This window comes from Oryzias latipes, chromosome 2, assembly GCF_053564925.1.
Source record: "Oryzias latipes strain Hd-rR chromosome 2, Olatipes_Hd-rR_3.1".
In the NCBI taxonomy this organism is placed as follows: Eukaryota; Metazoa; Chordata; class Actinopteri; order Beloniformes; family Adrianichthyidae; genus Oryzias; species Oryzias latipes.
The window spans coordinates 46,114,064-46,132,859 of NC_136238.1; the positions used below are offsets into that span (position 1 = coordinate 46,114,064).

Sequence of the window (18,796 nt, forward strand, 5' to 3'; positions counted from 1 at the left end):
GGATGTGCTTCTGAAAGCGCTCCTGTGTGTAAAGGAGCCACGTGCAGCGCAGAGGCAGACAGTGAGAGCGCGCGGCGCCTATGAGAGACAATGACAGGCACGGAGGGAGAGAAGGAGAGAATATTCTGATAGAAAGAAGTTAAGTCTGAACACAGGACTAGCAGAAAAAGGAAATTATCAGCAAAGATGAATGCGTTTAATGTGTTTATTATAGTTCCAATCACGCACCATATGCTGAACTAAAAAAAGAAAAAAAAAGTGCAGTGATGCGGTGATGACCTCATCACAGCAGTGATGCGGTTATCGTCACAGCCCTAGTCATGGCACTTTTGAGCAGTTTCAGACAGGTTTTCAGAGCTCTCTCCACTGAAACAGCCCTTCTCAGAGTCACTAATGACATCCTGATGCAGGAAAATGCTCTGTGCTACTGCTACTGGACTTGAACACAGCCTTTGACACTGTTGACCGTTATGTCCTCCTGGACAGACTTTTAAACCGCAGGATGTTTTTAAAATACAGATTTTACGCAGGTGTCTGGATTCAGTCCAGAGTTGAATGAATAATACTTTTCTTCAACTCAATGAAGCCCAAAACTGAGGTCCTAGTCTGTGCTCCTGACAGTTCCCCCCAGATAGTCCAGTGGTTCGGTCCACTGGCTTCCTCTATCAAACCGTCTGTTAGGAACCTCAGGGTCATCCCAGACCCGGTTTTATCCCTCGAATCCCATGTCGGGTCACTTGTACGTTCTAGTCTTTATCATCTTAAAAACATTGAAAAAATGAGTCCAATTGTGTTGCGTTCTGAGATGAAAATGCTCATCCACTCTTTTATTTCATCTCGTCTTGATTACTGCAACTCCATCTTCACATGTTTGAGCAATAAATCTTGAGAACGGCTCCAGGTTTTCCAGAACGCTGCTGCAAGGCTTTTGACTAAATTATCTAAGTTTTCACACGTCAGCTGCACTGATTCCCTGGACGGAAAGCAGACGGGAAGCTCCCCCGTCCCCCAACATGCGAAGGGGGACAGGGGAGCTTCCAGTTCAGCAGGATCAGCCTGCGTGCTAATAAGGTAGTAAATGCAATGGCCCGCTTCAGCGCACTCGGCGTGTCTGAAGTTGGCGGAAGACCAAATATTGCCGACATGGGATTTGGTGTGACGGTATGTCTGTAGGCTCTCGACAATGCATCAAATACATCTGTCCAAAGTGCCGCGAGCACTGGGCATGACCAAAACACATGGGCATGATTGGCAGGAGAGAGATGGCATCTGCTGCAGGCATCACTGTTATGCACCCTAGGTCTAGGGGTGTGGGGGCATAACATAAAGATGAATCAAATAAGAAAAATGACCCAAAAATGCAAAAGGTAAGCCCTAAAACAAAACCCACCTAATATAATAAAGCTGCCAAAACCAATTTCCGTACAAATAAGGGTTTATTGTCCTACATGTAAAGGTGACAAAAGGAAAGAAAAAGGAGCATCAAACTTCAGGGTGAACACAGGCCAAAATAATAAACAAAACAGAACTAACTCAAATGTCAAATGCTCTATCTGACCTTCCAGAAACCAAAGTAAAAATAAATGACAGAGTCTGACCTGTCTCCCTGAACCTCAACCAAAACAGGAGAAAAACAGTCAAACAAAATGGCCGTTCCCTCCTACTGCTCTACAAATAACAACAAAAGAAAATCCTGATACAAATTACCAATAAGCTAAGCTTCACCAAAAGAGTCTACACAGCCAAAGGGCCTCACACAGATTTGTCAATGGGGGGGGGGGGGGGGGGGGGGGAGAGTACAGACAGACAAAACCTCCAGCTATATATTTCTTTCTTTCTCCCCCCCCCATTGGGGCAGTGGAGATGCCAGGGTTATAAAGTCTCATCCTCCAATCATGTGCCGCCATCAATCATCCTCCCTCCAATCCTGAGCAGCAGCACCAGTCACTTGTCCTCCAATCATGGGCAGCCACAAGGCCTTAGTGCAGCCATCCAGGTCACCTGAAAAAAAAAGAACAGAACCTACACACATACAAAAGTACTTTCCCCCCCCTACACAAACTCTCCATATACAAAGCATTAAATACAAATAAAAAACATACACAAATATGACAAGGGTCGTAACAATCACTAATAGAAGGATGCATTTTGGCCAGTCTGGCGTTGGTATAATGGACCCTGTAAACAATCTTGCACTGAATCAATCTATGGCGAGCGCAAATAGAGGACAAATGGACAAGAGACAATGCTGACCTCCATTGTTGTTCTGTCATGTTAAGGTTAAGACTGTCTTCCCATGCAGCTTTGACAGTATTGGATGGCTTTAAAGATGCTGTCCAAATGGACTTGTAAAGACTTGAAATGCAGCCATTAACAAAAGGGTCTTTGGAAAGAAGAACATCTAGTAGAGTTTCTGGGGGGCGATTTGGAAAATGAGGAAACAGTCTTTTAACATAGTCCCTGATCTGGAAGAAACGGAAGAGATGCTGTTTTGGGAGGTCATATTTCTTTGACAATTGTTCAAATGAGGAGAAAACATTGTTTGCGTACAAGTCAGAAATTGACTTAATCCCATTCCTGTGCCATAGTTTGAATGACAGATCGGTTTTGGACGGTTCGAATCTACAGTTTTTGTAGACTGATGTGAGGACTGCAGGATTTATAAGGCCGAACTGTTTCCTGAATTGACTCCAGATTTTCAAAGAAGTGGACACCACTGGGCAGATATGGACACTGGGAAGGGGAAGCTGCGAACACAGTATTGAGCGTAGACAAAATTCGGAAGATTTCCCTTCCAGCTGAATCCAGCTTGAAGTGGTATCATTGTTGTCATTCATCCAGAAAAGAAGTTTCTGGATATTTGCTGCCCAATAGTAAAATCTGAAGACTGGCAGGGCAAGCCCTCCCTCATCCTTCGGGGCTTGTAAAATAGTCGAGTAGAACTTCGCAAATGCCTCGTTTACACTAACTGGGTCTGTGATTATCGCACCCATTGGAGATAATACTGCTGGAATAAGCCTAGAAGATGCCTCAGCCCTTGCCTGGTGAAAGCTTCCCCTTCTTTCATACCAGGCAAGGGCTGAGGCTTGTCACCTGATTCATAGAAACGTTGTCTGGATTTGAGTAGCAGCGTTCTGACCTCCGTGGTCGAGATAAGATCAAGCTCTGTCTGTAGTGCGAGTCGTTTCTTATACAGGTCTGGATCAAAACTAGCAGCTTATAAGTGGTCTGTGTTCTTGGTGTCGTTCAAAAGTAGATTTATACGAGCAGACTCCATTTTCCTCTTATTAGAAATAAAAGAAATTAGTTGACATCTAATGTGTGCTTTAGAGGCCTCCCAGAGACTACTTCTATTTGTTTCTGGCAGGTCATTTAGTTCAAAAAATAGAGTTAGTTGTGCTTGTATAAACTCTTTATAGGCTTCTTCAGCTAGGAGGACAGCATTGAACCTCCACTGGTTCAACGGGCGAGGTTGGGAGAGTATGGCCAGATCAAGAGAAACCGGAGAATGGTCTGATATGGCTATACCGTGATAGTCGACAGAAACCAGATTAGACAGAAGTCGTACATCTAAAAGAAAAAAGTCAATACGAGAAAAGGTACAATGAACATGAGAGAAGAATGAAAAAGATTTTCCCCCTGGGAATTTATGCCTCCATGGGTCAGTAATACCGAACTGTTGAGAGAGAGTCGATAGCATTTTGGCTGCTCTAGTAGGGGGGGGGCAGAAGCGTTAGAAGATCGATCAAGCTGCGGATCCTGCACAAAATTAAAGTCACCACCCATGATTATATAGTGATTTTGGAGATCTGGAAAGGATGAAAAAAGGTTTTTTGATAAAAGCACTGTCGTCCCAGTTAGGGCTATAAACGCAAATGAATAGAAAGGATGTTAGTTGAATTTTCCCAGAAACAATTGCATATCTGCCATTTGGGTCTAGCACCGACTTTTCTGCGATAAAAGGGATATCTCCCTTGAGACGATTTAAATGGGTCATTACGCGACCCAGTTTTGTGGCATTCCCCAGCCCCTTCACATTCCAAGATTAAGTCTGAGTCTGCTATTTATGTTTACAGAAGACATACCTCAAACATGATCTGTAATTAAAGTGATGGGCGCAGACATGTTAGGTCGGAAGGGCAAGGCTGGTCTCTGTAAGGAAATATGAGTAGAACAAGAGAGAGAGGAGAGAAAAAAAAAGAAAAAATAACCCAATAATAATAAAATAACATAATAATCTTGGCCTGAAAACCCCCATACATACATAAAAACAAGAAACAAGTGTCCATTGCACAAAGGTGTCAACACCTAACAACGGGACTTCCCCCTTTAGTCCAAAATCCCCAAATCCCTGAGTTTAAAGGCACATTATAATTGCCCCAATAACGGAAGTCAAAATTACCCTTAGAAAAGTGTAACTAGACTAATTGTAGCAACTTAAGAGAAGAATAAATAAACAGTTAAAATGGAAAAAAAAAAGTATAATAAAAAAATAAAAAAATAAAATAAAAACCTAGCTTAGGAAAATATTGCAGTGTGAATAGTAATAGCAACCTTTGGTTATACCACCACTTGGTTGAGAAGGTAAAAAAAAAAAAAAAAAAAATAGGATCAAGTTTTCTCGGCAGAAATATTGCACAAACCATTTTCTTTAAAAGTGCAAATAAGCCGTTAAAAAGGTGTGTACATGGCAAAAAGGAACTAGTACGAGGTCACATATTGTTACTAGTTAGATTTAGGAAGGGACTGATTGGCATCATCTCGGCAGCGACGAGAGGCAAAATCGGTGGCATCCTTCACTGAAGGAAGATGTTTCCTGGAGCCGACCTCCATCACGACAAACAGCTTAGCTGGGTACCTCAGAGCAGGCTTGTGGCCCAGCTGGTAAAGCTTCCTCATGACATCTCGATACTGGGTGCGCTGCTCCAAAACCTCTGGACAGTAATCCTCCACCATATGGATCGGAGAGCCTTTGTAGGAGAGATTGCCCCGAAGTCTGCGAGCCGTCCGCACCACCAGCTCACGAGTCTGAAATCGGTGGAAGCATATCACGACGTGCCGCGGCTTACCGGCGGGTCCTGGCTTAGCAGCTAGTGAGCTGTGTGCACGGTCTAATTCCGGAGGAGATGCTAGAATGTCAGCGCCAAGCACTTCAAAAAGCAGCTGTGAAAAAAAAGCTGTTGGTGTAGACCCTTCAATATTTTCGGGAAGTCCAAAGATTCGGATGTTGTTGCAGTGGCTCCAGCCTTCGAGATCAATTAGCTTAGCCTTTAGCTTAGCGTTGTCTGCCGCAATGGCTGAGAGCGCGGTCTTCATTTCCGTCACCTCGACGCTGGTAGAGTCGGCATACTGTTCCAAGTGGGTAATGCGCTCTGTATGGTCATCAACTGTGGCTTGAACAGTGCTCAGTCTGGCCTCGTACCTTGCGTAGATGTCTTTTATTTCAGCAAGCAGCTCGGACTTTGTTTCCGCTAGCTTAGCTGTCAACACAGCAGTGAATGCGCTAACACCAGCCGCTTCTTCCCTCTCCTGCTCGTCTTTTCTGCTTTTTTGGACATGGTTGCTTAGGTAAGCCGTTTAATTAGTCCTTGTAGGGCAAATTTTGATCTAGTTAATTAGGTGGCTTAGTAGAAGTTAATAAAAGCGGGGAGCTCGGACACACGCGTCTGCTCCATTTGTCAACACCAGAAGTCCCCTAAAATAAATCATTTTGTCAAATGTTTTACAAAATAGATTGAAATGTATTGATCCTTTACTTTTTTGATTTTGATAATTGTGGCTTAGAGAAGATGAAAACCTAAAAAAAGCTGTCCAAGAAAATCAGGATAAGACGAGACAAGACTTTATTGATCCCCGGAGAGAAATTCAGTTGTTACAGCAGTCAAACAAGAAATATAGCAGTTAGAAAAACAAATAGTCAGTAAAAATTAAAATGGTAATAAAAGTGGAAGTAAAAGTACACGTCATAACTGAATAGTAAATCCAGCAGCAGTTTCAACAGTTCTGAACTGTGTCATTTTAGTCTAACTGCTGTTGGGACAAAGGACCTCCTGTAGCAAATCATATATCAAAACAACTAAAGTTTTTTTATTTTATATTTTAGAAAAATTCATTTCTAAGCATTCAATACTCACTTGTGCCTCCCTCTAATGAAGTTATTTCATCAATATGGTGTGGAGGCCATCAGCCTGTGGCTCTATGTACATGAAATGACAACTTATTAGAATATTGGGGTTTACCCCCAGGAGTTTTAAGCATTAAAAGCTTTTTTTTTAAATATTTAATTTTTCTGAGATACAGAACTTTCCCCCTGTAAAATAAAGTCTTCTGCTGTGGTACAGAGGTTGAGAGGTCGACCTCTTATAAGAAAAGTTTCGAATTTAGAGTATACACTAAGTTTCTACATTATCAAGAAAAAGTCCTACAAGTTGTGTCTTTTGAGATTAGATACTAGACTAAAACTTTTTTTACATTCTTTACAAGAAAAAGGCTTTTCTCCTGTATGAGTTCTCATGTGTCTTTTGAGATTACATACATGACTAAAACTTTTTTTACATTCTTTACAAGAAAAAGACTTTTCTCCTGTGTGAGTTCTCATGTGTGATTTGAGAGAAGATATTTGATTGAAACTTTTATTACATTCTTTACAAGAAAAAGGCTTTTCTCCTGTGTGAATTCTCATGTGTGTTTTGAGATTAGACACATCACTAAAACTTTTTTCACAGTCTTTACAAGAAAAAGGCTTTTCTCCTGTGTGAGTTCTCATGTGTGCTTTGAGATGATATATTTGAATAAAACCTTTTTTACATTTTTTACAAGAAAAAGGCTTTTCTCCTGTGTGAGTTCTCATGTGTCTTTTGAGATTACATACATGACTAAAACGTTTTTTACATTCTTTACAAGAAAAAGGCTTTTCTCCTGTGTGAGTTCTCATGTGTAACTTGAGACTATATATACGATTAAAGCTTTTATTACATTCTTTACAAGAAAATCTCTTATCTTCTGCATGGATTCTTGCATGAATTCTGAACAGAGATATGTTACAAAAGCTTTTACCACATTCTCTACAGATATAACATCTTTCATCAGACCCAGTTTCCATGTAGTCAGACAGGTTAATAATTATTCTTGAGTTTTTACCAGACCTGATAGAGGAAAGTTTCTCTTCTTTTTGAGATTGTTTGTATTTCTTACCAAGACTTGTCTTTTTGGGATTTTTTCTCACATCAGAGTCACACTGACCTTCTGACATGTGAGAGCTGTCAGCACTTTGGACATGACTTCTGTCTCTTCTCTTCCTCTGATCTCTGTTCTGTGGGTCTGTCTCTCCATCTGTAGTCGATGTTGATTCTGTCTCTTCATCTGTAGTTGATGATGATTCTGTCTCTCCATCTGTAGTTGATGTTGATTCTTCATGTTGGTTTCCTTCTTCATCCTGACTATCAATTACATCAAACCTCTGCTTATTGTTTAGATCTGCTTCACTGTTCTCATCTTCCTCATAAGTAGGAATCTCCATCAAGGTATCAGTCTCCTGCTTCAGATCAAGCTGATCTTCATCCTGACTGATGCAGAGCTCCCCTGGTTCCTCTTTAATCTGTGGAGGTTCTGGTTCCTCTTTAATCTGTGGAGGTTCTGGTTCCTCCTGTTGCTCTTTAATCTGTGGAGGTTCTGGTTCCTCCTGTTCCTCTTTAATCTGTGGAGGTTCTGGTTCCTCCTGTTCCTCTTGAATCTGTGGAGGTTCTGGTTCCTCCTGTTCCTCTTTAATCTGTGGAGGTTCTGGTTCCTCCTGTTCCTCTTTAATCTGTGGAGTTTCTGGTTCCTCCCGTTCCACTCTGAAGTTCCTCTGCTGTTTGCAGAGATCTTCCTCTTCAGTCATCCAATGCTGAGGGAGGCCTGCAGGGACACAAACACAACAAGGAGCCTTTTATACGTTTCCAGGACTTTTGGATAGAGCTGTCACGCGGTGATAGACCAGCAGGGGGCACAGTGTCGCGGTTAACCGCAGCCCCCCCCCCAAAAAAAACACAAAATCCCCTGGTCCCAAATGAATACAATTACAACGCAGTATTCTTTATTAACAAATAACAGTAACTACTATGTATCTAATTAACTAACTATATAGGTCACGTGTCAAACTCAAGGCCCGCGGGCGAAATGTGGCCCGCCCTGTCATTTTATGTGGCCCGCTAGTAGGGCTGTGACGATGACCTCATCACCGCACTTTTTTTTCTTTTTTAAGTTCAGCATATGGTCCGTGATTGGAACTATAATAAACACATTAAACACATTCATCTTTGCTGATAATTTACTTTTTCTGCTAGTCCAGTGTTCAGACTTTCCTTCTTTCTTTCATACTGTTCTCTCCTTTTCTCCCACCGCGCCTTTCTCTCTCTCTAGTCGCACGCCCGCTCACTGTCTGCCTCCTGCGCTGCACGTGGCTCCCTTGCACACACAGGAGCGCTATCAGAAGCACACAAACTCATTCTACAACAGAAGTTCCCGTCTCACGAGGAAATACAACAAATTTACTGCGTTCTAATTATTCATTTCCATTGTATTCATTTTCTTTACAAGCTGCGCGCCGTCTTAAGTGCGCTACACGGCTGCCAGCCAGAGGATTTTGTGTGGGGTTTTTTTTGGGGGGGGGCTGCGCTTAACCGCGACACCACTCCCCCTGGTGGTTCATCACCGCGGTGATCACAAATCCGACACCGTCACGGCTCTACCCGAGAGAGAGAGCATAAAAGTTTTTAATTTCTTAAAATAAAAAAATAAAAATAGGTGTGTATTTATTCATATCTAGGGAGAATTGGACTTGAAATATCGGATTGGGCAACTAAATATTAGGACTTAAACACTGCCCATATAACCTAACCTGACAGAATCAAATGTAAAAGGATTTATGCTAGAATAACAAGCAAACATGTTTCTATGCAACTGTAAGTGTCACTTCAAAAAGTTATAATAAATAAATAAATGAGTTATTTAACACTGCGGAGTAGTTACATTTATTTTTCATTACATTTAGTTACATGTATATGTTATATCTGGCCCTTTGAGGACAGCTCCTATGCTGATGTGGCCCTCGGTAAATGAGTTTGACACCCCTGATATAGGTGTTGTAGAATAACTATGTGTATGTGTCAGCGGCTCGAGGAAGGAGCGCACACAAGTGTGTTGGGGGTGCGTGTGAATTCTTCTGCAGTGGACCTCTCTCTAGCTGCACTTCACCTGTGCTCTCTGGTAGGGCTGTGACCACCGCACTTTTTTTTTAAAGACTCACTGTGAGCAAAACTTGAAAACGTGGCAGGAGACAGACATGGACTAGACAGTCAGAGAAGAGACGTTAATGGACCATCACAAGAGGAAGGCAGGGACAAGACTTATTTACAGACAGGGCAGACAAGACACAGGTGAACATGGTCAGGACAGATTGGGACAAACAAAGTAAAACTCAAAATCATGACAAAACAGGAAACCCTTCAAAATAAAACAGGAAACAGAACTCAAACATGACAGAACAAGATATAAAGGAAAAACCAATACAAAAGAAACCCAAACCATGACAGTACACCCCCCCCCCCCAAGGGACCGCACTGAGGGCCTGGCACACCAGCGAGGATGAGAAGATGAGTCCGGAGGATGACCAGGAGCAGGGCTCCAGACTAACTTTTTTCACCAGGAGCACAGTGGCCCCCACCTGAAAATCTTAGGGGCACAACATGAAAATTTAGGGGTGCATACCGTAAGTCAACATGCTAACCAAATCTACTAATTTCCACTGTATTACTTCTAAATACTTTAATAATAGATGCAGAAATTACAATGTGCTGTTTCAAATTCAGTGTCACATTTTATTCTGCACTTTTGAAGATGCAACAACAAGGTTAACTGACAGCAGCATCACTGTCATGACAGAACAAATAGTAAAGAAAACGGATGGAAATGTATGTTGGTGACACAATAAGCGTGTTTGAGATCACCCAGGTGGACTCAACGCTGCACAGATCACCTGGTGTGAGAAATATATTTCTGGTAATTTAGTACTGCACTGACTGAAAGCTGCCCTACTGACTACAAAACAATGCATTATGGGACATGTGTCCTGGTGGTTTTTGTACTACAGTGATCAATCAAAATAATATGAAACACCAATTGATTAAAAAAAGGCTACATACATTACAAAACATTCAAATAAGCATAAAATATATAATAACACAGATCATACTGAGGGGGAGAGGAATATTAAAACTAAATTGAATGTTAAGGACAACTCCAACTTCATGTTGTCCTTCATTCGCCTTCACCCCCCCCCCCCCCCCCCGCCTGGTCTCCCCAACGATCCAGGCCAGGTGCCGGTTCATCTCAAACTATCGTTGCATTTTCCCCAACGTGTTTTCAGTGTCTAAAACTAAATCTTGTCACTCGCACATATTTAAAGTTCAAGCCCCGTTAGCTGTCACGTATGTACGTGTGGGACATTTATTCTCCTCAGCTGACCCGACTCCCGCAGGAGCGGTGAGCTGCCCTAACAGCCGTGCATAAACCGTGTGTGGTCGGGGGTGACACGCCGCCACGCGCTTAACCAAAACCCTAAACTTTCCTCCGGTTCTGTGCAACCTAATAATAATAGTAATAATCCATTTTATTTAAAGCGCCTTTCAAAAAACCCAAGGACACTTTACAAAACAAAGGTTAAAAACAGACATTAAAAGCACAATAAATATAAAGACAAAAGTGAATCAGGATAGGAAGGCAGAAATGAACAGATGGGTTTTGAGTTTAGATCTGAAAGTAGGCGGAGAGTTTATGTTACGGAGGTCAGGAGGGAGGGAATTCCAGAGTTTGGGAGCAGAGCAGCTGAAGGCTCTGCTTCCCATGGTGACGAGTCGGGCCGGAGGGACAGAGAGCTGAACAGAGGAGGAGGACCGAAGAGAACGAGAGGGGGTTTTGATATGAACGAGGTGGGAGAGATAAGGAGGAGCCAGGTTATGGAGGGCCTTAAAAGTGAACAGGAGGAGTTTGAATTGGATCCTTGAGGTTATGGGGAGCCAGTGCAGCTGGTGGAGAACTGGAGTGATGTGACTGAAGGAGGGGGTTCTGGAGATGATGGAGGCAGCTGAGTTCTGGACCAGTTCAAGCTTATTGAGGGTTTTTTGTGGGAAACCAAAGAGGAGAGAATTACAGTAGTCTAAACGGGAAGTGACCAGACTGTGAACCAGGATAGAAGCAGAGGGGACAGTGAGGGAGGGGCGTAGACCAGGGGTGGCGAACACGCGGCTCGCGAGCCGCATGCGGTTCTTGGCCGATGAGCGTGCGGCTCTTTGCGTCTCATCATATTTTCTATATACTTTGCCTCATTTCATATTTTTTTTCCCTCTTAAACCACACTCAAACCGCCAGAGGGTATTACAAATAAATAATAATTAATAATAAAAGTAATTTGGCAGTGTGTGTGTTTGATTCTCCTCCCGACACATACGTGACCGCCAATCATTTGCGCAGGTTACTCCCACTGCCGGAACACATAGATACAGATTTGATGTGCGTGCAGACAGTTACCCTCGTGGTCAAAGTGGTGAAAGGGAAGATTCTTACTTTTTTACTGAACAGAATGGAGAGTCATGATGTTTATGATTATGAGCTTCTGGAAGCAGTAAAATAGTTCATGGCAGAAAAGAACAAAACGCATCCCGGAAAATATTAAAAACTCTTCCTGATCATCTGACACAAATTGTCTCCTTTATTAACAAGTTGAAGCTTTTCAAAGCGCATATTCAGAACGGCAATCCTCCCACTTTCCTTCTCTGTGGAGCTCACAGCAGAAAGCTGCAATCCAAATGAATAAAGCGCAGAACGTGACGCTGCTTGCGCAACTGGACTGAAACGACCGCAGATCACTTTTCTCATGGATCCTTTAATGCAGAGACTGACTCCCTGAGATCCCCGCTCGTCTTTGATGAGGCAGCGAGAGAACCTGAGCGGACTGAGCTGAAATCTCTCTGAAAGAATATGGAGTGATATTTCTGCCACCAAGTTGCACACAAAACTTTCTAAGTTGAACACAAAACTTTCTAAGTTTTTTGCTCAAAATTGTTGTTGTTTTTGCTTTCAAAAACTTTTTTTGCTTTCAAAAACGTTTTTTGCGTTTGCAAAACACATTTCTTTGCGTGCGTTGTGTCAAATCTCGCTTTTGTCTTCTCTTTGGTTTTGCTGACTACTTTGAGCGCGACTTACCGTGATATGACTGCCACTGGCATCGCCAAAAAGAAATTTGCATGCGTTGTGTGTCATCTCACTTTTTTCCTGTCTTTGCTGAGTTAAGTTTCGGTTTGACGTGACCAAGATTAAAGAAGGCCCTGTTACGTTTTGGAGAACGGAGAATTCCCCGTGTGTAAAAGAGCTGCTCTCAACTGTGTCCTCCAGTCCCTGTTTATTACCTTGAAACACGTGAAATCAAGGCATCGGTCCGTTCTGACTGACACTCACGTAAAGGAACTGATCAGAGAGGCTACCGGGAGTTAGCCCCGCCTTCAGCCCCTAAGACTCATGGGAAGGGGGGAATCTCAATTGTAAAACCATAAGTCAGGGACCTGTTTGCAGAAGTGACTTGAAGGCTGTTTAGCTGTATGTGTGTGTATTCAAGTTAATGGGCTCTTAATGTGTAGGGGGGGAGGGAATAACGAAGCCAGGTCAATGGTAATTCAGCTGATTACTAGTCTAAAGTATGAACTCAACTGTTGCAATGTAGTAACATTTAATATATTATTTGCTTTTGATGCAAAAAGTCAGTGATTCAATTTTATATAAAACATGTAAAGGCAAGAAATTCTAATGAAGTTAAAATTAATTTATGCTCCACACATCTGAAATGTAATGTATTTACTGTGTTTATTGTGAATATGAATGACTCAGACACCAGAAGGATGCTCTGCCAGATGTTTGTGTATTTGTTGGTGTAAGGGTCATTAAAAGAGGAATGTTGAGTTACAAAGAATTACCAGTTAAATACTGATGTAAATCAGACTTCAGAGGAGTCAGTGCCTCTCCAGCATCAACCTCACCGCCTGTGTGTCAGAGAAAGGCAGAGAAAAGGTCAGGGTGTGGTGTGGCTCTTTGACTCTCACAATGAAAAAATTCGGCTCTTGGTGTCAAACTTGTTCGCCACCCCTGGCGTAGACGATTAATGTTACGTAGATGGAAATGTTATTGATGTGTGACTGAAAAGATAAGGAGCTATCTAGGATGACACCGAGACTCTTTACCTGAAGGGAGGGGGAGACAGAAGATGAATTAATGGAAAGAGTAAGACTTGTGGCTTTGGAGAGGGTGGATTTGAAACCTACTAGAAGTAGCTCAGTTTTATCGCTATTGAGTTTGAGAAGGTTTAAGGTGAACCAGTTTTTGATTTCAGATAGACAGGAGTGGAGGGAGGAGGGTGGACCTAGAGAAAAGTTCAGCACGGACTGCATGTATTTAGAAAATTACAAGCGAAAAAATACGTTCTAAAGGAAAGTAAGGAACTCCTTAATGTGTTCCGGGGGAGGGAGGGGGCTGTCAGGTGTCCTGCTTTCAAGGCCTGTCATTGTCCCGCCCCCAAGAGTCATATACCCCACTGTGATTGGTTGGTCCGCTCCGCGCACGACAATGAAAAAGTGTCTTTCATACAAACTGGCGGGGCGAATTAAAATTGAACTTTCATATTAAGGCGGGGGCCGCAAAATATCATCTCGGGGGCCGCGAGTTTGAGACCCCTGCTGTACACTCTGGCACTGGTACACCAGCCGCAGGTCGGAAGAACGAATCAATAGTTTGCTTACCCATAGCTCAGACGCACATATCAGTTGTGATGATATTTGTCTCCGTTTCCTTCCCACAGATGTTTACGCGCGCTCGATTATCTCTAGGCCCCTCCCCCTAGGCATCACGCGAATGTGTGCTCGCGTTTCATGAGTATGTGCGCGAGTGTGTGTGTCTGCCTGTGTGTGTGTGCGCTCGTGTCTCATTGATTATTTCATTGATTATTGACGTGCCCCTTCTACGTTTAATGTATTAAAAATACGAAGGGTGGGGGAGGCAAATTTACCGGTAGCACATGTGCGACTGGATGTATTATTATATGATTTTGTGCAGCGCAAAGTTAACATGTCTGTATAAACAATGGCGGAGCCTCCTGCCCCACGTTCTTCATGGGTGTTCATGGCTACCAGAAAGGTGACAAAGTGTCTGCAGTCTGTTTATTACTGGGCAATAAATAATAATCTGAGAAGATGTCTGTACCAGAGAGCACAGGTGAAGGCTCGCGTGCAGCTAGAGAGCAGAAAAATCAACACGCACCCCCAACACACGTCATGTGTGCGCGCTTCTTCCTCCTAGTTCTACACAAGACGCACCGGGCTCACAAAGTCATAATCAATCTAGGCCTGGGCGATAAATTGATTAAATGAATTAATTCGAATTTTTTGTTAAGGGCGATTTAAAAAAATAACTACATCGAGTTTTTATATGGCGCATTTTTGGCTCCCCACAGCTTCCGTAGCGTTAGTTTCACATGGCGGTATGGCACGCGACAATCGACACACGAAGCAGCTAGCAACAGCATGGCTACCGGTGAGAGTGAGAAGTTTGTTCCTAAGAAAGGAATAAAATCATCTGTTGATGGAACTGGTGTGGGTTTGCTGCCACAGACGTGGAGGAAGAGACCCCCCCCACGCTGCCTAAAGCCCATCGGAGTCAAAGGCTCTCACGCGCGCTCGCTTGGCACGCGCTCAGTCCTCTTAAACACGCACATATACTCATTCTACAACACCTGTATAGTTAGTTCATAGTGTTATTTGTTAATAAAGAATACTGCGTTGTAATTATTACTTGTATATCATTTGCGACGCGGCCGCCGTAGGATTTTGTTTTCGGAGGAGGCGGCCACTGGGGTGGGGGGCGTGACTCATGGGGTTTATTAAATTATTTTAAACCTTAGACCTCAGATATGAGCTGTATTGGTAATCCTTTAGAAAATGCTGCTACTCTCAGGTGAATGTTTGTCTCCTTTAGTCTAGACTACAAAGTGGGACTTAAAACACAACTGGAACTTTAAGGAAGTAACCTTTTTATTTTGGAGAAGTGAAAACAAGTGTAGAATAACAAAATAAGACAATAGCAAGACAAAAATTATATAAAAGAAGACAAAATTATTTAAACAAGAGTCCAAAAAGGGAGTAAGAAGAAAAGTCTTATACTTAACTTTGATTCCAAGATTGTGTTCATTCATTTATTATTCATCCCAGAAATGGGGGGTTACATTTGTCTTGTGTTTGATTAAATAAAAGCACATTTGCTATAAGTTGTCTGCCGTTTGTACTTATTGCTTTCCTTAAGTAGGGTGGGGGGGGGGGGGATCGGAAATTGAAAAAAATAAAAATAAAATCAGAGATTTTATTTTTAGGCCATATCGCCCAGCCCTAAGTCAATCTACAACACAGTTAGTTGATTAGTTAGATAGGTAGTAGTCAGTTGTTACTGTTATTTGTTAATAAAGAATACTACGTTGTAATTGTATTTATTTCTGACGCAGCTGCCAGGGGATTTTGTGGGAGGGGGGGGGGGCTTTGAAAGAAATGGTATTTGGGATTGTTCACATGTTATTCTCTTTGTATGAGGAGCCTAAATTAGTTTGTAATGTCAATATTTTTACTTTTCTCCAGTCATTTTTCTTCAAACTTGCTGAGATGATCATGAACATCATCACCAACAATAATCCAGTGTAGTTTTTGCGTCACCTTAAATGAAGCAACTTTAGAAAGAGTTGACAGGACCAGATGTGATTTTACGTGGAGGTTCTTCATTTCTGTTTGATTCCATTCCATGTCATGCTCAACAACAAAACACTCTTTCAATGTTAAATCTCACCTTTAGAATCTGTCTGATAGATTATATTTCAGACAAAACATGTTATTTTGGAAGTTTACTATGGAATGAACAGACATGCAATCCAAATGAAAACATTTGTACAACAAATAACTATATAGAGCTTGAAATAACCCTCTTGATTTCAGAGCACAGTCCATGTTATTTGATGATGGGTAACTGTGATATGGATGATATTATTAGCGCTTTATGCCGTCTTTCCAGCTCACTGAGTTTGTACCGTAAACTATGATGTAAACGCGCATGCAAAAAGTCAGTGACGGCTAGTGAGACCACACTTCCACAGATGTCGGCTCACTTGACCGCAGTAAAGAAAAGCATGAAGCTCAAAGGTCTTCTCTGTGTGATGAAGGTGACATACCTATATGGTGGAGCTGCAGCTGTGGTTTCCAGATGACATCCAGCAGTCTGCGCTGACGGCAGAGCTCCTCCTCGTACTGGACGATGGTTCCTTCACAGAGTCTGCAGATTTCTTCAGCAGCAGCAGCTAGTCGCTCGCTGATCAACTCTCTCAGAGACTGAAGGGAAGACATGGTTCCTGCTCCGATCTTCAGCTCCAACTCCCACAAACACCGCCGTCCTCTTCACTGCAGCTCCGATCGATCATCTGCTAGTCTCACAATCACAGCAATCCACGTTGTCTTTCCGTTCAACACTTCTTCACTCATTTACGACACTTTGGAAAATGCTGAGAGTTCCCACACGAACCACGTATCGTCCTTTCTGTCCCAAAACCTCACAAACGTCCCAACAAAACACCACCGACCTCTCAACACAAGCTAACGCTGCTAGCCTGCTAACAAGCTAACGCTGCTAGCGCCTCGTGCTGTTCTTCTTCTTTGTTTGGCTAACAGCGTCATGGTGCTTTAGCGCCACCAGCTGGTGTGGAGTGTTGTCTGTCGCTCACATAAGGATGTCGATGGCGGCATAAAATCGCTTTTTTCAACTTTACTGTTAAATAAAAGAGAAAGTGACAGTTTTCATTAACAAAATTATGGTGTGACTAATCTTTTTCGACCAGAAAAAGAGCAACCAAACTGGAGAAGGGTGAACGGGCCGAGACTTCCGGTTCCGGCCAATGAGTTATTTCACTAGAGGAGACATCACGTGGTTCCTCATGGGAAAAGAGCACCGCCATCTTGGTGAGGTCAAGTTACTGCTGCAGTGCATGCATGTGAACTCATTTTTTGCAAAATGCCAGTTCATTGTGCAAGTTTCCACTGCCAAAATCAGTCCAAAAAGGAGGAAGGCAGAACATTTCACAGGTAAGAACTATAATTTTTTCTCTTACTGCTGCAGGAGCTTTATTAATAGAACACATGTTGGAATGCATGATGCTGCAGGGCTATTATCAACATGCTGCATGATGTACGTATAATTTACTGTCGACATGAATGTAAACTTTATTTAGTTAGACCTATATACACTATACTAGGACTAGGCTAATATAGTTATATAGATTTATACATTTCTGACTCAGTGACTGAACTTTTCTTGCAGGTTTCCAATGGATTCAGACTTCAGGAAAAAGTGGACCCTAGCAATAAAAAGAGTTAACCCAGATGGATCACTTTGGTACCAACTAGCAATACAGTCTGGCTATGTTCAAAAGAATTTGTGGAAACAGATTTTGATGAGAGGCCAGACTGTTTGCTTGAAACCCGACACCATAAACTCTGTGTTACACAAACTGATCACTCACATGAATCAGTGGGGTCTGTTTTGACTTTTGAACTTATTGTTGACTTATTATTATTCCTCTTTGAGGGAGGCAGCAGAAGCTCCTCCTCTTCTTCAGCTGGATGATGCTGTCCTCCACCTGCAGCTGGACCTGGATGTTCTCTCAGACCATGTGGCCTCATGGATCAGAAGGTTGAGGGTTCAAGTCCCTTCATGGTTGAAGTCAGACAGAAGAAGAGTTTGGTTTGGATCCTTTCTTGTCTTTCTGTTCTCATTGAGTCTCTTCTAGTTCCAGGTCTGGTTCAAATAGTGGAATCATCCAAAAGGATGAAAACAGTCCTCCAAGCAGACGTCAGATTGAAAAGCTCATCAAAGAACACATCCAACTAGCCAATCAGCAAAGCACTGACAAGCTGGACTTGTGCTCTCCTTCAGTGAAGAACCTCCTCCTGCTGCTCCTCCATCTTTAGCTCCTCCTCCTCACCATCACTGTGACTGTTGACGTCTTCCAACTCCTCCAGAAAGCTGTTTTCTGATGAACATCTCCTCCCTGTTGCTGCTTTCAGTCCAAACTCACTCTGTTCATGTCAATTCACTCCAGAGAAAATCCTTTTTCTGGGAAGAATTTGCTCCAAGTTTTCCTCCAACTAAGAATCTGCAAACCCAGATGAGAACTCCCAGCAGGAAAAGAATTCATCTGCAGGAAACTAGAAAAAGGCCTTTTTGTGGGAGGAAACCATTCCAGATCTTTACAAACACCACAAATCCCAACTTTTCCTCCACTTAGCCTGAGTTTGGCTTCCAGGAAGCGGTGTGTGTTCAAGCTCCGCCCCCAGCAGAAGCCCCTCCTCCAACATGAGGCCACTGGGGAATTCTGAATGAACCTTTACATTTCAACAGAAATTTCAAGCTAAAAACAGGAAAAAAAAACTCTCTTCATGTTTGAAAACAATCAAAGATTCAAACAGGAAGAGAAAACAAGGTTTGTCAGGAAATCAACAGATTTGATTGATTGTAAATCTTCTTCCTGTTGGAGTTTGATGAATGGAAGTAGAATGTGTAGAAAGTCAGTTGATGTTTTCCATTTCAGTAAATGAAGGTTTGATCTGCAGATTTCCTGATCCCTTTCTGACTGGGATCCAGACCTGATCTAGACGGGACTCATGAGGAAGCAAACAGCACAGAAACT

General features: G+C 42.5%; 2 protein-coding genes across 6 annotated transcripts in view; one reads left to right on the forward strand and one right to left on the reverse strand.

Moving 5' to 3' along the window:
* LOC144988999 (NLR family CARD domain-containing protein 3-like) overlaps positions 1–18,796 on the forward strand; it is a 292,143-nt gene that overhangs the window by 119,223 nt on the left and 154,124 nt on the right. The window lies entirely within an intron of this gene.
* Positions 1,418–16,952, reverse strand: LOC144989316 (uncharacterized). 3 transcript variants are annotated; one of them, XM_078941534.1, is made up of 5 exons: positions 16,289–16,878; positions 13,005–13,070; positions 7,243–7,896; positions 4,086–4,152; positions 1,418–2,001 (listed from the first exon to the last, which is right to left on the reverse strand). In XM_078941534.1, exons 1-4 carry the CDS (start codon positions 16,458–16,460, stop codon positions 4,127–4,129), a joined length of 918 nt encoding a protein of 305 aa, XP_078797660.1. In that variant the 5' UTR covers positions 16,461–16,878; the 3' UTR covers positions 1,418–2,001; positions 4,086–4,126. The 3 variants fall into 3 exon arrangements, 2 of the variants coding, with proteins under 2 accessions (XP_078797660.1, XP_078797658.1); XM_078941532.1 differs by having other exon boundaries at positions 1,418–4,152; positions 16,289–16,877; XR_013653456.1 differs by lacking the exon at positions 13,005–13,070 and having other exon boundaries at positions 1,418–7,896; positions 16,289–16,952.